The 21,353-nt window shown below is 45.1% G+C and overlaps 1 protein-coding gene across 1 annotated transcript in view; it reads right to left on the bottom strand.

Annotated features, from left to right (window-relative positions):
- The window catches only part of AKR1A1 (aldo-keto reductase family 1 member A1), a 1,289,949-nt gene that overhangs the window by 50,602 nt on the left and 1,217,994 nt on the right, over nt 1–21,353 (bottom strand). Inside the window, exon 6 of the mRNA XM_085602859.1 lies at nt 3,656–3,855. Coding sequence (XP_085458985.1) covers nt 3,656–3,855 — 200 coding nt within the window. The remainder of the gene's footprint in view (nt 1–3,655; nt 3,856–21,353) is intronic.

The following is a 21,353-nucleotide window of genomic DNA, read 5'->3' as shown; positions in this document are numbered from 1 at the left end:
GTAAATCCCATTATATCCTAGCCGCCGGAATTTGCAGGAGCCTCAGTGACAGTAATTCCAGAGCTGGAGAAGAATGAAAACTTCTAAGGGCCACTTAGTGGCTTAGCAGTAAATATGGGAGGAACCAGGGGAGTTGCTGGAAATGGGGAGCACTTACTAATCAACGGGAGGACTTTAGGAAGGAGTAAGCGTGGGTTTAAGATACAATATAATATTTCAAACACCTACCCACAAAAGGGTAAGCCCATTGCTATTCATAAACTGCACTTCTAAAGTTACTACAGTAAAACAGGTCACAAAATAGTAGTAAATTAACTCAAGCCAGGCTTAGAGTAAGCCTAGCACCACACATGGCTGCTGCAACTATAGAAAATAATGGAGAAAGGGCATTAAAATGGCACCCCTATAAGAAACAATCTTTAAATTATTAAATTATTTCCACTATTAAAACATTCTTGTCCATCCTTATCTGCAGTGGACTAAGATGTATGCCATATAACGTAAGAAAGACAAATGGGCCGCCTGCCCATTGGGGTGGGAGAAATCAGCCATAATGTGGCTCTATTAGGTCTCTTACACCCCAGGTGACTTTGCCACTGCATCATCTGCACTATTTACTTCTACACCCCTGACCAAGAGAACTTCCGGCGATGCTTGACAGATATGGAACCCAACCACATATCCTTCACGGTGATGCACAATGCCAGTCCCCTCCAGCGGAAAGGATCGCAGCATCTGAGCCAAGTTCTTGAAAGAGCCCTTGGTAAGAAATAGGTTCAATGCTTGGAGGTTCTCCATGGTTTGAATGCCCTCGCCTTCAGCTCATTCCGGGAATGGATAAAGAAAGCATTCTACAGAATTTGGCGGGAGGAAGTCCAGACCTAGGTGCACAGCATACAAAAGCATTTCATTTTCTGTGTTGATACCTTTTAAACTTTAGCATCACTGTAAAGAATTGTAGCTTGAGGCACCAGCAGGTAAGATCAGGGTGACAAAGCATCCACTGTAAAGTCTGTTGAACCGGACTTACATACCTACTGTGGAATGCCTGAGATTGTTCAATCTCTGTGATTGTTCATTTTCACATCCTTCCATTTCCAAGGAGATTCTCAGCTGTCGTATGTGGCACACAATCCACTCAGGAATGGGAAGATGAAAGCTAGTGGAAGGTAAAAGTCAAGGGGAGGCACCATTTTGTTTAAAAGACGACATGGAATCTGGAAGGGCTGCCGATTTCAGAACTTGCCTGGGGGAGCTTATGGATTGGATGAGACTGAGCTGCCTCCAGTTAAATGCAGGGACAACTGAGGTGATGGTGGTTGGAAAACAGCCCTCTCTCTGGTCACAGCACTGGTGACCAGATGCACTGGGACCTAGTCCAGTGCCGAAACCCAAGGTGAAACATTTAGGAGTTTGGTTCGACGAAATTCCCTTCTTCTCTGAGCAAATATCTGCTGTGGCCGGGACATGTTAAAGATGCTATGTAAGATTCTGGACCTTCTCCCCCTGGATGCTAGGAGAACTATTGTACAGGCTTTGGTTATGTCTCGCCTTGATTATTGTAAGGTCCTGTATCTAGGGGTGACTGCAAAAAAGCCCAGCTTATCTTGAATGTCCCAAGGAGGGCCTAGGAGGGAGAAGCTTTGAAGGAACTGCATTGGCTTCCTATCCAGGACAGAGTTACCTTTAAGGCCCTATGCTTTAGTCATAGGATCCTCAGGAAAAGCGGGCCGCATTTTTTACTTCCTCCCCTGACTGTCTATCAGCCTGCTCGCAATCTGAGATCGCTGGGCAGTGCAAGACTGACTGTGCCCAGGGTGCGGAAGGCGTGGGTCGGCGGGAGATCCTTCGGTTTACTGGCAGCCAAAGCATGGAATGAGCTCCCAGTGGATCTGAGGACATCTGAGTCGGAGTCTCTGTTCCGCTAAAAACTGAAAACCTGGCTCTTCCGTCACCCCCGGGAGGGCTAAAGTAGCAGAGTGCTTTCTTGTTGTGGTTATCCACGCTCGATGATGGGCAGCTTGGGAGGGTCGTTGGGGTTCATTATGTCCTAGCGCGGGGACACTCCAGTTGGAGTAACCATTGCGCTCTATAAGGTTCCTAATAAATAAATGGTGTGGAATACTTCATGGAGGAGAAGCGTGCTACTGTGCAACGGTGGATCAAGAGCTGTTAAACTGCGGAGAATATTACATAACCATGTCAACTCAATGCGAGCCTGATTGTGGGGGACAGAGCTCTGGGTTCCCAGGTGAGAGCCTGGAGATCACTGAGGAGCTTGCAATTCAAAATCCTGGGCTTCCCAGAGGATGCAGGTGGGTCAGACCTCAAGGGTTTCTAAAAACATGGCTGCAGTCGCAGCTGGACTTTCTAGGTGAAGACTTCCTGGGGCAAACTGTTTATTGCTTCCATATCCGATCGAGGAATAAGAATCCACCCTTGTAGGGAAGGGAGCCTATGAGCGTGTCTCGGAGAATGGGAATCTGAGAATGGGGAATCACCAAAGTAGAATCTGAACAGGGGGCTAAAAAAGAAGAAACAGTTGATTCAGTCCAGCTCTTCCTCATGAATGCGTGTTACAAGGCAAGGAATTCAGGTAATTCAGCCTGCGAGTAGAAAAAATTTGAAGAAAAAGATGGCACTTGAAATTTAGCGACATTTGTGTTGGAAAGATGGTGTCAGAGAGAGACAGTGGACTATGAGAATTCAGAGACCAGGAGGGTGAATGAAGGCATTAGAATAAATGATCGCTAGATTGGGGGAGTTGAATGATGGGGTCCTTTGCCCAGACAAAACAATAACCTATAGAATACAGAAGTTCATAAGAAGTCTGTGGTGGTAACCAGGTCCTGAAGGAGCACGAGGGGAGTGGTATGCAAGGATTTGGAACCACAATGGGAAGAATTCTGAGTGCCTCCTAAAGCTATTTGTTTGGAAACTTATGTTGTCATACTGTACAACTTGATCCAACTATTTTCACAAATTTGGTTGAGTGGCAAAACCTCCTGTACTCCAGGCACACTGGCATTGCTTGCCCAGTGTTCTTTGTCCAAGCCATCAATGCTATATTTGTGCCAAAGTTTCCAGCTAGGCACTTGGCCCCTTGGACAGAGAGGGGACAGTTTTAGAAGAAGGCTTATGACGGCTGGAGGACCACACCACACTGGCATCTCTGGCTACACTCCTGTTTGTAGGGAACACACACCAAGTGTATTGTACTGTAGGGGCTGTGGTTAGGTGACCACAATGTATAAAGTGAGCACAGACACTCGCATGGTAAACATTGTTTACTACGCATGCAATACAACGGATGCCATTACAACGTGGTCATTACAACGACCGTGTTGTTACATCACATACCATTACAACGCAAGTAGTTACAGATGGGGGCAGATGGGGTTGGATTTAAATTCCAACACCTTCCCTACTGTTGCACAGACTGGAGTTAAAATAGTAAATTATACTATTCCAAAATCCAGCGCCCCCCCTACAGCAAGTTGTTGTAATGACTTCTGTTGTAATGGTATCCGATGTAACAACGCGGTCGTTGTAATGACTGTGTTGTAATGGCATGCGTTGTAAATGCATGCGATGAAACGTGGCCTATTCCACTCGCACATGTGTTACAGGCACCTTGCCGTGGCTCAGTACTCACCTGAGGAGGATCTGGGCAGGAGATTTGCCATACTTGTCTGCTAGCGCTTTGACACCAGGTTCTTCAAGCAGCACAGGCTCATTGGGGTGCTTCCACATACGATCTGGTGAGCCCAGTGGGCTGTAAGCAGTTAGAACAATCCCACGTGCCTGGCAATGCGCCAACAGCTCATGCTGCGCCAGGTATGGGTGGCACTCCACCTGCAGATAAAAGGAAAATGTTGGTGCATTAGTCCTACAGTTGGACCCACTTCAAATCCAAAAGTCAGATAGTTGCATAAAGACAGCTTGGAGAAGTTTAGCTTAAGAAAGGGATACCCTGGGCACTTAGAAGAAGCAAGTGGCAGTAACGGCTTGTTGTGGGAGTGCTGCGGGGAGGTGGGGCGCAGGAGGGGCAGCATGGGGGTCGTAAACTCCAGCATACGGCCGACCAGAGGTAAGGCCATAAATAAATAAGTAAAACGAATGGCGCGCGCAATGTAATTCGTTTTATTTATTTATTTTTATGTACTTTCCTCTGGCCGGCCGTATGCTGGAGTTTACTAACCTCACCCTGCCCCTCCCCCGCTCCGCCCCACCACCCCGCAGCACTCCCACCACGAGCCGCTACTGGCAAGTGGGCAAGGAATAAGGCAGAATGCTACTAGGGCTGGGGTTATTTGGAGTCAATTTTGGCTGATCTGGGTCACAAATGCAAAAGCTTCGAGGGGATTTAGAGGAGACAACTGGTGATGCGGTGCATAGCGTATGGTAGTACTTTGAGGTGGCGAAGGTAACACGACTTGCAGAGTTGATTAGGGCTGGGGAAGTAAAGGAGCAAGACATTGGGAGGTCACTGAGGGCATCAATTGGCAGCTAGGGGGCACTGAGAGTTGCAGCTGGAAGCATACAACAGGAAAGCAGGTGGCACCTAATGATGCTTTTTAGTGGGACATTTTTTGGCAGGGTCTGAACAGTCAGTGCTGAAGAGAACAAGGGCCTGGCATTTCAAAGCAAAGTTACATTGTTGTGGTCTGCCTGACACACTCACCCCGTTGACTGTGAGCTGTAATTAGATGCCTAGGGTAGCAAGTCCTATAGAAAGGTACAGGAGCATTGTGAGCCCACCTCACCACCATAGAGTTATGCAGAATACAGGAGTCAACACAGTGTTTATAGGGTCTTATAGCAGAAGCTCTAGAAAGAAGTTTGGACTCTGGCACCTGCCAGTTGTTGTGTGTATTCTAATCCTAATAGAGTTATTGTATTACCTGTATCTAATCACCTATGCATTGTCTTTGTAAATAACTGGCCATTTTGTTTATTGGGTTCAGCTTTATTGGGTCATCCTTAATACGTGTTCCTAACTCCCATCGCTTTCTTGAGTGACCCTTGTTGGATTGTACTGACTGCTCCACAAAGTCAAGTGTGCCAAGGAGGTAACGAGGTTATCCAAGCGGCCTGCATTTGAACTGAGGGCAGGGCTTGAAGTGGGCCGGGTCCTGCCTGTGCTCAGCCCCGGCAGTTCTAAAAAGCAGGTGCTGAGACGGGTCCCTGTCGGGCTCTCCGTTGTTGCCCTCACCCTCAGGGCGAACAAATAAATGTTAACTCTGCAGCAGTGCCGCCCTTCACTGCCTTTGATGTAACTTCAAAGAGACTCGTTATAGTACTTTCAGGCTCATCATTTCAGACCTGAAGCATTTTCAATGTTATATGCAAAGAAGTCATAGTAGTTGCTTATTTGTCTCGTGCAACTAACACCAATTGGCAAAGCCAATCCTCCTGGCTTGTTGTGGGTGCAATGTTACTTGTTGTATCATGTCTGGATGCAATGACAGAAGCAGCAAAATACCAGTCAGGCGGCGCACTATGCTGAGCACAGATTTTCAGCTTATGTGTTTTTAAGCCACGCCCTTACTTACATCAGCCACGCCCCTTTGTGAGCCCCCCCCAGTTTTTTCATGCCACTAAAAGCCCTGACTGAGGGCCTCCAGCATCAGTGGTAAAAGGCAGAATACACTTCAGCATTTACCTGAATGAATGGTGGAGGCCCTTTTCCCTGGGTCCTGGGGCAGTCAGAGGTCACTAGGCAGCAGATCTCTGACCAACCCAGGAACTCCAGATAAGTTCTCATGCCTTTCATTCAATTAGAACACAATTCAATGTAAGAACCTGCAAAACCTACCCCTGTGATACCTTTAATGCTAAAAACCTAAACCTGGACTACACTACAAGCCTTCGAAGCAGGAGCCAGCGGCCTACCTCTTGATGGCGCGGCTCCGTGAGAAACTGTTCACGGAAGGCCCCTCACCTGGAGCTGTGGCTGGTCTGGAAGGTGCTCCCCTGCTGAAACTCTACAAGGACACTTTTACTTCACAGAGTGAATACCTGCCTTAAAACAAGCCCAGGTAATGCCAAAAGGTATGGCTTAGAACGGTAGGCGCAGCTTCAGTGACTGAAGAGTTTACACACTCAATAAGTCAACAGACATGCATCTGTCGCTCATTCTTGCATTCATACATCGATTCATCCACGTAGTGGCTCACTGTAGCATTCATTCACTTACCCTTTCACAATACAATAGGCACACAACTTAACAAGAGTGTGGAAGATAAATGGAAAGAATAAAAGTAGAAAAAACAAAACATGCCACTGCCTAAGTTTGGGGGGCATATGGTTGTAAACAAAATTACAATTAAATACGAGAACAGGCAGCCATCTGGTAATTGTAATGTACATAGAGCATTATTGTTTTACAGTTCCAACATAGCTACTACATTGAAAAAACTACACGATGCCTATCTTGGAGAGACACATACAATGATAAACTGTGAACAGTGCTATTCCAAGATGGCCGCCCAGTTTCAAAATGATGACTGGATAGGATGCAGCACACCACAGATGAAATGAGCAGCGAGCAAGCTGCTTAGTAGGACCATCTGGGGGAGGGTGGGGGGGGGGGAGGAAGGGGGGTTTAAAAAATCCTGCTCCTCAGAGCGCAAAGGAGCCAATGGCAGAAATTGAGCCAATAGCTCACCCTTTGCCCCATGTAGCCTGTTTATTATTAAAGGAACACTGCCCCATGCAGTATGATGACAAGCGGAAATGCAGAATGTGAATGACACATAAACAGACAGAAAAGTGCTGACCCAAAGATTCTCTATGTCTACAAATTAGAGTTGTTAATGTTTTATTTTACAAGGGCTTGGAAACTGCACATTCCAGGGCTCAGCAAAGAGTAGAACAGGGCAAGTTCTTTACTTTCAGGGTTTCGCACATGAAGCAGCCAGCACCATATCCTTGCTTACTAACGGAATCTGTGAGATTCCTTGTAATGAAACAGCCATTTACACCGTTAAATAATCTCCCTTTAAAGGCCTATTCGCTTTAATACATGATTTTCACAATAACCAAGTCATGGCTTCGGCTTTTGTTGTCATTTTTCATGTGACGCGGATTGCACTGACGGCCTCTGACAAAATATTAGTTCATGAACCAATCAGGACTACTGCCTTTATCACTGGCTCGTCACCATACCCAGCTCAGACCTCGTGTATAGACTCTGAGCTTTTCTGCAAGAAAACCCTCACCTATCCATACATGTAGCGATATGCATGCCCTCCTAAGAGCGCCTAACAAGGATGTGCGTACCACAAAGCATCCGACCTCAAGGTTTTGTCAACGAGATAAGCAATGGTGGATTTTTTACCTAACATGGGGGCATATCAGCAAGGGCCGGTGATAATTATCGCTAAGCGCACTTAGCGCTAGGATAATTATCGCCGGCTATCGTGGAATTTTATCGCTGAGATAGCGTGCTATCAGCAACGCTTATCTCAAAAGTGATAAAATTTCTCGCGCTAACAGCCAAAAGTGAGATTTTCGCTGGAAATCCAGCGATAATCTCACACATTTTGGCGTTATCTTGCTGATAAGGCAGGGCATACTTAGCCATTATATCCACCTTACATTGGATATAATGGCTAAGTCAGGGTGAAAGCAGGCGTAAGGAAAGTAGCGTTAACTGTGGTTAGCGCTACTTTTCTTATCGCTATGCCTGTTAGCGATTCCCTTGATAATTGGAGAAATGTCGGTTAGCGACATTTCTCCAGTTATTTTGGGACGGAACGCCCACTTTGCACTCATTAGAGATGCAAAGGTGGGCGTTTTGGGAAAGGGAGCTAAAGCAAGGAATCACGTGTTAGCGTGACCTTGATGATTAAGCGATAAAATTATCGCCGCTTTTTGTCCGAAAACGGATGCTAAAGTGGCGATAATTTGTCATCGCCAGCTTGCTGATATGCCCCTTGGTCCTTGTAACACAATGTCTGTCTCAGGCTTTAGCAAAGTGTAATCGCAATCCACTCCTAAAAGTGTATTGACGACAACTTCTGTCTTTGACAGTAACTTTTCCCAAAGAACTAATCAAGACTATCGATTTACCACTGGATTGCTGTCACACAAGAAACCAAAGCCACACTGTACTGAGCAAAGGCTTTGGCACACAGTAGCCATCTGTATGCAGCTAAAATAATGTACCACATTACAGCCCAAACAAATAATGTACAACCTCTCCGAAAACAACACAACAAGGCTCCACAAAGCGCAGATCTACTCCCAAAATGTGTTACAAGAGTCCCGGCTTACTACTGGAATCCCACCTTCCATGTAACAAAGCATGTATCTATAGGCTTTAATTTAGAATAATTACAGTCCACTCTTGCAGGCCTGTTGAGATTAACATATGTTTTTCACAACAAATCAATCAGGCCTATTTCTTGTCATAACTTTTGATAATAAACATGTCAGCCCTATTACATCTGATAAATCTTTTCCCATTGAAACAATCAAACTTGTAGCTTTTATTTTGCATAAAGAGCAACCATCAGGCACATGCTCACAAAATTACAAATATATACAAAATGACAGTTATCAAAAAAAGTATACACCCATTTGAAACGGGCCTAACAAGAATGATTGTATTGCAAACCATCAATATCTGTCTACAGCATGATCGCTATCCACCCTTAAACGCCTATTGTCTTTAACAAACATTTTTCAAAATAAATGGATCAGGCTTCCTGCCTTTGTTGGAACGTTTAACAATAAACAGAAATAATCTGTCATCTGACATCATTTTTCACAGAGAACCAATCAGGGTACATCTTTTACCATTAGGTGTCAGCAAACCCAACTCAGGCGTTCTGGATCTGCGCGAGCGCACCTCCAAGCAATCCTCATACGTACAGTCAGAATGTAATAACTGTAGACAAAAGGACAGTTAACAAAACAATATTCACCCCCTCCTAACATGGTTAACAAGGATTTCCAAAGTGCATTATATTCTACCAGCAAATTTTTTTAGGTGGGGGAAACCAACATCAAAACCCTTACCTACCACAGAAATTTGTAAGGATCCAAGCATCCAGTCCCTGACTTCGGATTTTAACGCCGCATAAATTCACATTAAAAGGCCTATTGACTTTAAAACATGCTTCCAGCAAAAACAAGTCAGGCCAGTTGGCTGTGTCGTAACTTTTCACAATAAACAGACCTGGATTATAGCCTTGATCAATGCGTTGCCATCCTAGCTAACATATCTAACTTTCAGAAGAGTTACTCATAGTCTTTTATCAATCTTGCAATAGTAGATCGGATATACTACTGATTAAAGGGAAACATTGTTTACATCGCATTCAGTGCACCGCAATGCTGTTACATCGCGGTCGTTACAACAAACGCGATGTAACCACGCGATGCCATTACAACGCAAGTCTTTACATCGACATGCGCTAGATGGCGTGCTAACATTACAAATAGTGTAGTTTACTATCCCAACACCTTCCCTACTGTTAAGTGGACTGGAGTTGGAATAGTAAATTACGCTTTTCTAATGTTAGCACGCCATCTAGCGCAAGTCGATGTAAAGACTTGCGTTGTAATGGCATAGCGTAGTAACATCGCAGTCGTTGTAACGAATGCGATGTAACTGCACGCGTTGTAATGACTCGCGTTGTTATGTCATACATCCATTTTTGCCTCCTTCCACCCATCTTATATTCATGAACATATGATTTTAAGCTCTGCATGTTCTACATCTCTTATTAACAGGATCTGTTCTCGTCTTTTTGTGGTGCCATTCAAGTGTGCACCCAATACTATGTTGAAGTATGTATTATCTTCTATAGGTTGTTCTGTCCTAAAGAGCCTCTGAAACATAAAGGGCCAAATCGCGTTGGTTAGAGGAGTCTTTTTTCAACCTCAAAATCTTCTAAGATATAACTTTGGACACACACTAGGAAACAGAGGGCAAGATTGTGCTCTCTGTGTGCACCTGTTACAGATGACCTCCGTTATGGACTGTGCAATAAATAAGGAGCACAGCCCATCATATGCAAGAACAACTGGAAGACCAAAGAAAGTTTCTAGTTGTTACATGATTGTAACTAGTTTTTCCTTCAAAATTTGTACAGCACAGAATTGGCTACAATTTTTCATTGTTCTTTTTCTACTTTATCTTTTGTTAAATATAGCTAATTGTACTGTCAAGATTCCTTTACTATGCACACCTCAGGCACACATACCCGGAGTGAAGATTATTATGCTGTTCCTCGCCCAGGTATTGTGGGAACATTCGGGCAAACCCCTATATGGGAATACAGATCACAACCAACTCAGGGGCATATTATCAAGACAGGTGATAAAATTATCGCCACTTTAGCGGCACAAAACTGCCACTAAAGTGGCGATAATGGGCTTGATAATATGCTCTATGGAATTCCAATTGAAGCTCAGGTTAGATGTCCTTCACATCTAACATGGGCTTCAATTGGAATTCCATAGAGCATATTATCAAGCCCATTATCGCTGTTTTAGCTGCAGTTTTCAGCCGCTAAAGCGGCGATAATTTTATTGCCTGTCTTGGTAATATGCCCCCAAGTCCTGCTGTGTTGTGGCAAAAAGAGCAATGCACGCAGTCTTTTTTTAGAGGAAGCACACAACTTCTGCCCAGTCAACTTCTGTACTCAAGGTAATCAACATGTGGGCGGGGCCAAGGCCTCTCTCTTTGTAGTACTTCTTAAAGCTTGTTTCCTGTTTATCACATAAGCACCGGTAACAACTATGTTATCAGGCCAGATGTAAACACACCCATTTTCTACATGGTAAATACTAGTTTTTCACACATTTTATTAAAGATGCTTAATTTCCACCCTCAACTAGGCACAGAACATTTCTATGACCGTCCGGGTTATGGGAAGGAAGGTATGGGTGATGACATCCCCTGCAGATGCATTTATTGGGACTGCCTTGAGGGTCAAAACTCATGCATACCTGTCTTACACTTTTTTTGTGTGTTTTTTTTTATTTGATCCAAATATTATCCAACGGCCTTGTTTAAATATTATGTCCAGGGTCTTTACGCATATAACATTTTAAACAGGATTACAACTCATGGGAATCTCTAGAATTGAACTTGGGGGAGGGGCACACATAAGGTGCTATATATATATATATATATATATATATATACATATTCACAGAAACAAACCACAGGCCTCAGGGACGTTACAGTTAGTTGGACATTTCACTTGTACAAACCCAGAGAAATTCGGCTGTTATAGTTAGTTGAGCTAACTATAACTTGCGCCCTCTCAATGCATTGCTGATGATGTCACATATTAAATCATTAATGACATGGTCAGTGACATCACTGATGACATCTCAAATGACATCACTGATGACATCATCCAGTGACTGTTTGTTTCTGTAAAGTTTAAAGATGTTTTATATATATATAAATGACTATATGTGAGAGTGAGTGATTGTGAGAGTGGCTGTATGGATGAGTGTGTGCTTGTATCAGTGATTGCATAAGAGAGTAAGTATGTGTTAGTATCTGTATGAATAAGTGAGGTGGTGTGTGTATACCTGTATAGGTGAGTAAATAGAAGTGTGATTGATTCTTTGCATGACTGACTAGGTGTGTGAGTAACTCTATAGATGAGTGGCAGTGTGTGTGTCTGTATAGGTGTATGAGAGCACATGATAGTGCTGTATTGATGAGTGCCTGCATGTATGACTGGCTGTATGGGTGAATGAGTGGATGTGTGTGTGTAGACCTAGGAGGAACAGATTCTGGGGAAACAGAAGGCGCCATCATCTCTCGCTAGGCAGCAAGGATGTGTACCATGGCAGACTTGGCAGTGTGCTCGGTATTGTTCGAAGTGAGGTAGAGTTGGGCACAGACAGCGTTTCATTTGCCATCAGGTTGCATGCGGTGGCGTGTTCGAGAGCCACAGTACAAATGAGGCACTTTACAAATGAGGCACTTTTTAACATGATTATTATATCTGTGTCTATTTGGACCAGAGGTGGCGCATTACTATCAATAGTGCAACAGGTGCAGTGGCCCCAACCAGCCTAGCAGTATGTGGGGGGTCAATTGACCCAAATCATACCTAGGTATTGGGAAATTGATGTGTGTGTGTGTGGGGGGAGAGACACTGGTTCGGATCCTGCAAAGCCAGTTCAGATTTTTTGCTAGCATTCTGGGACTTGCTGTTCTGATTTTATATTAAGATACACAGGACTAAAAATCCCACAATGTAAAAGCAAAAACGGACTGGGTGAGTTATACACACAGGAAACAGTGAAGTTTGGGAGCTCGGTCGACAAGATACAGTATGAAGTTAGTTGTAGTTCAGAGGATGACAGCCCAGTTAAAAAAGTAATGCATCTATTTACTACTATAATTAATATCAAAGTCTTGACACAATTTGTTCCTGATAGCTTCGAACTCATATTATCAACGCAGTAAATACAATATCTCCTCATTTGGGAGCACGTGCTGAACAGAGTGTACGAAGGAACTCACCCAGTGCAGCCGGTACTCTGCTCAGGAAGTTCCGTAGGCGCTGGCAGTCATGGAGCAGCTGGAGTGCTGCCACTAGTGGACAGCAGAGGGACGCACGGGCACAGAGGCCAGGGGTGCAGCTGGGTGCACGGCTACATACCCTAGAGGTCAGGGTACAGGAGCGGTGCTCCCAGCATCGGGTGTGCGCCAGCCTGCACAGAAAATGTAGCGGTATCCAAACAAGGTGTAACAGCAAAACCGATCCTGGGACTATTAACTGTTCACCGGGCACAGGCCCCCTGCTCCACCCACTAGGCAGCCGGCCAGGGCTGCCATTGAGCTCTAGCAGGCTGGCACTGGGTGGAGGAGGATCCAGGCGAGAGGCTGCCAGCCCGTCAGTGTGGCACCTGGGGCTGAATACATAGCCCCGGGGAGGTGGTGGTCCCCGGGACCGTATGGGGAGGGGCTCAAGCCCCCTCACATTTCTTTTTAAAGATCAGAGCCCCGGAGAGGTGGCAGTCCCCGGGGCTGCAGTGGGGCAGCATGCCCTCCCGCGTTTAATTTTTAAAGCCCCGGGGAGTTGGAGGCCCCCGGGTCTGCGTGAGGGGAAGCATAAGCCCCCCACGCCTTTTAAATACAATAAAGCCCTGGGAAGATGGCAGTCCTAGGGTTCGGTGGGCGCGTACCCCCGCATATAATTAGCATTGCCCCAGGGAGGTGGCGGTCGCCGGGGCTGTGGTGGCCCCCGCGTGCCTCCACTACATAATTACACATTGCCCACGGGACCTGGCCCACCCGGGGGCTTATAAAAAACGAAGCACGGGAGCCCATGCTTCTTTTTTTAAAAAATATTTCGGTTGGATTTGCGCACCCAGTGCAAATTCGGCTGATTTTCTGTTCAAAAAATGCCACTTTTGAACCTGGGGGTCCTTGTGGGACCCCCTGAGCAGACCTAGGGGGTCAGGGTGTTTCTACTCTGCCCCCTTTTCTTGTTTTTCATCTTTTTTTACTGTTTTCTTGTGACTCGGTCACCTAGTCACAAGATGGCAGTCAACACTTCCTGGTTTGGAGTGGTGGCAGCCAATCAGAATGAAGCTTGTGCTCAGGAGGAGTCGCAAATCCTCCTTGGTGCTCAGATATCGATATTTTTATATTTAAATTTCTCAGAACTATTGAACGGATTTACACCATTTGAAAAAAGGTCGCTTTCTGAACCAAGAGCTACCCTTTTGCCAAATTTGGTGTAATTCCGTTCAGCGTTTCCGGCTGTAGCCTGTTCCAAAGTTTCCTATGGAAATTAACATGGGGAAAAACGCGTTTTGGTACCCCCCTTTTTTCTCGGCCCCCGCTTGACGAATCACCATGAAACTTTAAGGACAGGAGCTGACCGGACTGAACCAAAAGTTTGGAAAATTTCGCGAAGATTCGTCAAATGGCGCCCGCCAAAGATATTGGCAAAAGAAATAATGTCTTTTGAATAGAAACGAGGTCCTAACTATAATTACCTACTGGCAACAGCCAGTAGGTAACATATATATACATGTATATATAGCACCTCATGCGTTTCAGCAAAAACCCTTTGTCAAGCAGTGAAACATGCCCCACCTCGCCAAGAAATGCATCAGTGTGTTCATAGAAACTGACAAAACACTATTCATGTTATGCAATGATAACAACCTACTCATCTTGTATTCTACAATCAATCATTGAATACAAATTTAAAACCTTACTGAAATGTTGTTACTTTCTTATGAAATAGCCCTTTTTTTATGTCCGTAAAGCATAACCACTGTCATGTTCAATAAGGATTCATTATTAAAACGATATAGATCGTTTGATCACCGGTTTCTGTCAATATGAACATACATTATAATCCCTGGGTGGGCAGGATTCTCATAAAGTGCAAGTGCTTAAAGAAAAGGAAAAATAAAAATGATAAATCCAAGGGCCAGAATTCTAATCAACACCCGTAATTGGATTAAATGCTATGCGAGGACAACCAATTGATTCTGGATATCGCTGATAATAAGAACATCTGTCAAACTTATTTTATAATTTTATAGACGGTAAATAAAGTACAAAAATGCTATGCTGGCTCACCGCTCCAAGTTAGCGTCATTTGCCTTATTGACATTGTTATAAATTTGAATAACAGGTCCTCAACCTGTTGACATGTGATATTGTCACAGATTCAGTTGCTGAGCAAGTGCCCGCTTGGCTCTTTACAACCTCCTATATAGTTCTAAAATTAAGGGAGCCTCTTCTACCCCAGATGATATCAGGCAATATCCATATAGAACTGGTGATGATACAATAGTATACCTGAGAGCATAACACACATAGAATCTGTCCTCATAGCATCCTAAGTATTCACTGGTGGTAATACCATTCCTACATATTAAGGTGTAATAGTGTAATTAAAATGTATTCTTAATGAGCTATGTACAAAATAAAGGGAAACTGGCAAACTAACAGCCAACCTTCATTGGATCAATATAGTTCAATTATATTCCAATATACATGTGGCTAATTCTTCTCCACTATTCGTACCATTTGGTATCTTGGTGTTGAGACCAATTATATGCCGGGATTCCAAAATCCGAAACTGTTTTTCTCTGCCGCCTCCCCTAATGTGTCTCATAACACGATCAATACCATAAAATTGTCACAGGCTACAATCACTATTGTGTCTCTCTTAAAAGTATCTGGCCACAGGGTAACTAAAGTCTTGATTGGATAGAGCTCAAAGAGTGCTGAAGAACTCTTGTTTTTAGTTGTAACTTAGTATTGCCTACATATCTAAGGCCACACGGGCATTCTGAGACATATTCTGAAAAATCAGTAGCACCTTTGATAAATTTATTATTCTGTTTTATTTATTTATTTCGCGATTTTTATTGCGCACACAAATACCCGAAGGTGTCTCGGCGCATGTGACAAAAACGAGAGACCGAGCCGCAGGATTACTGATTGAACAGCCATGTCTTTAAGAGCCTACGAAAGCTTATCAAATTGGGGGCAGTTTTTATGGTGAGTGGCAAAAGGTTCCAGAGTTTAGGTGTGGCAACCAGGAAGCGCCTGTCTCCCCAGGTTGCCGTTCTCGTGCGAGGTAACGGAAGCAGGCAGGAGTTGGCGGATCTCAGCTGTCTCTTGGGGCTATACAACTGGAATGCTTCAATCAGAAACTTTGGACCGACGCCATGCACTGCCTTATAGGCAATGCAGAGGGCCTTGAATTTAATGCGGCCCTCTACTCTTAGCCAATGCAGGTGACGAATGGCTGGAGTAGTTGGCTGGCGGCGGGGGATGTCAAGAAGAATTCTTGCAGCAGCATTTTGTATGGACTGCAACTTAGATAGAACGAGTTTCTGAGTATTAAGGAAGAGGGCGTTCCCATAGTCGATTTTGGAAAACACTAGGGTAGAGACCAGGGTCTTCCCAGCTGAGGTGGGAAGGTAAGGCAGTATTTTCCTAATTTTCTTTAAAATAAAGAACGCAGATGACACAACCTTGTTGACATGAAGGTTGAATGACAGCTTGCTGTCAAAAATGACTCCCAGGTTTCTGGCCTTATCAACTGGGACAGGAGGAGAGCCCAGCTGGTCAGGCCACCAGGCAGAAGACCAAACCGGGGAGAGATTACCAAAGGTCATGACCTCCGTTTTGTCCGAGTTAAGCCTCAGACAGTTGGAGGACATCCAGGTACTGACAGCAAGCATGGCGCTTTGGAAATTAGCTGCCACCGCTGGGCCGTCCTTGTGTATTGCCAGAACCAGTTGGGTGTCATCTGCGTAGGATGTAAGTCGCAGCCCATGGGCCTTTATTAGCCTCGCTAAGTCTGCTACATAGATATTAAATAGCGTTGGACTTAGCGAGGAGCCCTGTGGGACTCCACAGGGGAGTGCAGAGACAGGAGAATAGAAGTTACCCAACTTCACTGTCTGGGTACGGTAGGCAAGAAAAGATGAGATGAGATTTCTAGCCATACCGTTTATCCCCAGGGCTGTGACACGGTCGACCAGAATATCATGGTCGACCGTGTCAAAGGCTGCGGACAAATCCAGCAGAATCAGAACAGCCGCACCTCCCTGGTCCATAATGGCTCTAATCTCATCTGAAGCTTTTATTAAAGCGGTCTCAGTTCCATGACCTTTCCTAAAGCCAAACTGCGTTTCGTCGAGAAGTTGGTGAGTATCGATGAACTCTGAGAGTTGTTTATTCATCAGAGATTCGCATATTTTGGCAGGAAAGGGGAGACACGCTATTGGTCTATAGCTGGCCAGAGCTGTGGGGTCCAGGGAGGGTTTCTTCAGGAGAGGTTTGATCACGGCCTTCTTCCAAAGATCTGGATAGTGACCAGTTTGAAATGCGGTGTCACAGATTTTCATAAGTGGATAAGAGATCACCTCGCTAAGGTTAGCCATCACTGAAGGAGGGCAGGGGTCTAAGGGGGATACAGACTTGGTAGTAAAGATAAGTCTGCTGATTTGATCTTGCGTAATGGGAGCAAAGGAAGAGAAGGGATCATGATCGGTAGCAGGTTCTACACCACTGCAGACTCTGGATCTTGTCTCTGCGTTCCCTGCAAAGGATGAGTATATATCTGCTACCTTAGTGGTGAAAAAGCTGGACAGAGCATTACAGAGAGACTGAGAGGGTTCGACCCCAGGTCCCGTAGAGGGGGTGGACAGAGTGGTGACCACTGAAAACAGTTCTCTAGCAGAGTTGCTGGCATTCTCGATTTGAGCCGAGAAAAATGCTTTTTTTCGGGCAATGATAGCCTTTTTGTATATTGCCAGGGCGTCTTTGTAGGAATGCTTGGCTATGGGGCAGTAAAATTTCCTCCAGCGCCTTTCTAAGTTCCTGCAATGTTGTCGGTGGAGCCTAAGCTCTTCGGTATACCAAACCGCCGAAGGGGATAATCTGTTAGGTCGCGTAAACTTCTCCGGCGCCACCTGATCAGCAGCATTCCGAATCCAGTCTTGGAAGTCGGAGGCTGAGAAGACAGGATTGGCTATCCCCATAGGAAAGGATAGTGTCAGGATATCTGCCATCTGATGGATATCCGCAGTTTTCCAAGCACGGGTCCCTAACCTAGTTCGTGGCCTGGAATGGGGAGGGTTAGCGTGCCGTGTATGGATCCCAAAGATAATGGCCCTGTGATCTGACCAGGTGAGAGGGAGAATATCCTGTACAAAGATGTCTGAGTTATTGGTAAACAGACCATCTAGTATGTGCCCCGCCTGGTGTGTAGTTCCCTTCACCAATTGTTGAAGTCCTAAGGTTAGGAGATCATCAGTGAGTTGAGTGGTTTCGTGGTTGCCCTGTTCTTCCAGAGGGAAGTTAAAATCTCCTAAGATCATGTATTCCGGCGAACTTATGATAAGATCATTAAAATCAGAGAGTGTGGCAAGGAAAGAATTTCGGGGCCCAGGAGGTCGGTATAGCAAAATTCCCTTGAGGGCTTGTTTGTGATTAATATTAATAGCAAAGGTGGCTGCTTTACAGTTAATGGACTGTATGGGATCGAGTGTAGTGCGATAGAGATTCTTGTAAATGATAGCAAGTCCGTCACCTCTTCCTATATGTCTATCATGCCTAGCGACACTATAGCCCTCAGGGGTTGCCAGACAAAAGTTCGGTCCTGAACCAGCATCTCCCCAGGTTTCAGAGGCAAAAAGTGACTTTGCATTATAGGTAGCATAACTTGTGTGGCTTTGACTGTTTTTACAGGCTTTACATGCCTTGCATTTGATAAACTCTTTTTATCTCCCCCAGCCAGGAGATAAATATAGGTTTTTCTTGATGGATGTGTACTAGCTTGCCCCTTATTGATCCTGGCTTCCTATATGTGATAAGAGGCGAAACACCTATCAGTTCGTCTATCACTGGGTCAGTTCTTAATAGACTCCAGTGACGTCTTCAGGTTTATTGTAGGTGGTAATTAGTCTGGGAATGGCAGTACTCTGTTTGTTGTTCGTGGACTCATTATTCCTCAATATAATCTCATCCTGTGTCTCACCTTGGATTTTCTTTTTGGCCTGTGAGAGTACCCACGTTGTGTAAATCTGTATTCCATATTTTTCTGTTCATGGGCAAAGCCTTCCCCAGAGTTACAATTTAACGCCTCCTTGTAAGTAAGGCGAAGGGTTTATCACCACAGGAAAGTCTTTAAAAGTGATGTTCCTGTGGGGATAGGGGCTTGTAAATATGCCCCAGGGTCTGCACTTGTCCTCATTGTGCAACAATAGGCAGTGCTGCCGATGGACAAGCAGCCGCCATCCTGAAACAAGAAAATACCAGAGATGTGAAATGCTGCAAATTTTTCATCTGAAAACTAGCTGGACTTCACAATCGTTGGGAAGCTTTATACATTTAAAAAGAAGTTGTGGGTATTTAGAAAATTATCAAATTTCACCAAGTACAAATGTTGAGAAACGTTGTATTTGGGTGGCTTCCAGAACTGTGCTCTTTGCCCGTGAGCTGAGAAAACAGCAGCTACATGTTTACAATTCTCCGACAGCTGGCTACAGAGTAACTTATACGTTTCAGACCAATACAAAAGTGAAATTTGTTTATCTGCCTGCCCACCAGCCAAATAATACAGAATAGTTCAATTTAGTTATATTGTTTCACTGGCCGATTAGAAGGCCTGGGCTAAATTTCCGTTCCGCTCGCGGAAATTGCGATAATTTGACATTTTCGCGTTCCGCGGAGAGCGCGAAAATGTCAAAATTTCCGCAGTCCGCAGCTTAGCGATAATTTGTTTCTTGCTCGCGCTGTAAAATAATACATTCTCGCGCGCGCGCGATCGCCTTACCTGAATCCCCGCGTTCGCCGTCAAGTTTTGCCGATCCGGTCGCGTTCTCCACGAGATGTTGGATTGTTGGTAGCCATTTGCGCTGTCTCGTGACAGTTCGCGCCCGCAGTTACGTCATCCGTCGCACGATCACGTCTTTCTTCTCGCGATCATGCACCGCGAGAAGAGTGAAAACAAGATGGCCGCGCCCGCGAGCAACCGCATGGGTAAGTTGGCGAGCCGCGACCACGCAGAAAATACCGCGAACGGGCGGGAAAAAAACTTCCGCATCTTCGCGATATTTCCGCGTGTTTGTGGAGATTTTTAACATTTTCGCGATAATTTTCAAAAGTCGCTTTCGCAAATTCCGCCCACCCCTACCGATTAGGCAGTGACCTCTTTGCTTCTTGGTCAGCTGCCAAACAGATAGTTAAGAATATCTGCTTCTTAACCAGCAGCCGGGTAAAGACAAAAGGGCCTTATTTACCAGAAAGTAAAGCAGCGTGGCGCCATAAGCCATTTGGCTGCGCTGCGCTACTTTCAGAGCACAGGGATGAGTCCTATTTACAACAAAATGACGGATCCCTCTGCTCTCCCCTGCGCTGGCGCACAATTGGCTGCCATACGCCATGGCAGGCACACTTGCATTATGATGCAAGGGTTCCTTCCTGCGTTGAGGGCATGATTGTTTTTGTACAGGGAGGGACACCTTTCTGCACAACAACTATCACAAGAGGTATTTTCCTTTTTCTATGTGTGCTGCAGAATGCAAAATACTAGGAGAAATAAAAGTATTTCTACTCTTCGCTCCTCCTTATGACTACACTGGAGAGGCGTAGGATTCTGACGCATTCCCAGGTTCACGAAAAGTAAATCTGGGAATGCGGCAAACTCCATGGGTGTTGCATGGGAACACCCACAGCAACACCCATGGCACACCCTTTCACGCAAAGTGCTGCGTGAAAATGGGCCATAATTACAAGGCCACGAAAAGCCACGCAGGCTGGCTTTACGTCTCCTTGTAAATATAGAGCACCACACTGCGCCGGGGCTTGTAAATATGCCCCAAAAGTGTTTTGTAGTGTGGCAAGATTCGGGACAAATACTGCATAAACTACACGATTCCGTCAGCTAAAGACATCCAGCATATGTAAGAGTGAATTATGACTGGAGGAGACTTCAGCAACTTGTCTCTGTCTGGTCTAAGTGCTCCAGGTCAGTTTCCCAAGTTTGTATCTATTTTACAAACCAGTTGCACACAGAAGCATACAGACACTCAGTAACACAAATCAGGAACAGAAAGTAACAACTTAAAGGAAAACACCTGAAAACACACGCAGAACGATGGGGAGAGGATGTAGCCTTACGGCTAGAGCAGTCGACCTCGAAGCGGGGTAACCAGGTTCGAGTCTCGGCAACGACACTGAAAATCCTGTGATTCTGGGCAAATCACTTAATTTACCCATGCCTAACAAAAGCAAAGTGAATGTGTTCATCTGTAACGAAACTGCTGCTCGTGTAAAGTGCTCTGAAACCCGATGACTCGGGTCTAGTTCGCGCTATATAAATCTCTAAAAAGACTTGGGGGCATTCTAATAAGGGCAGGCGATAAATATCGCAAAGCGCGCTTAGTGCTTGCATATTTATCGCCGGCTATCTCTGGAATGTATTGCCCGGTTAGCGCGTTATCAACAACGCGCATGGCTGAGGCGATAAAAATACCAGAGATAGTGTGGATATCGCCGTTTTCCACTGATATCGCCATTTTCCATGGTGGAAAACGGCGATATCCTAGATGATAGGGCCTGTGGTCTTAGCCACAGGATCCACCCCCCATGTTAAGTATGCCTTAGTCAGGAATTTAACAGACGTTAAATTCCTGCGTTAAGGCATACTTAACGTGATTTAAATAATCGCTACCCTTCCTTGTTAATATCGCGAAGCTGCCTTCGCGATATTTTCCCTGGTTGGTTTCACAGCCACGCCTACATTGCATCTCATTAGCGATGCAAAGATAGGCGTGCTGGAAACGGGCGCTAAGTCAGCAAAACACGCGACAGCGTGTCT

Source organism: Triturus cristatus, chromosome 4_2 (assembly GCF_964204655.1).
Source record: "Triturus cristatus chromosome 4_2, aTriCri1.1, whole genome shotgun sequence".
NCBI lineage: Eukaryota > Metazoa > Chordata > Amphibia > Caudata > Salamandridae > Triturus > Triturus cristatus.
This window is presented reverse-complemented; position numbering and strand designations above follow the sequence as displayed.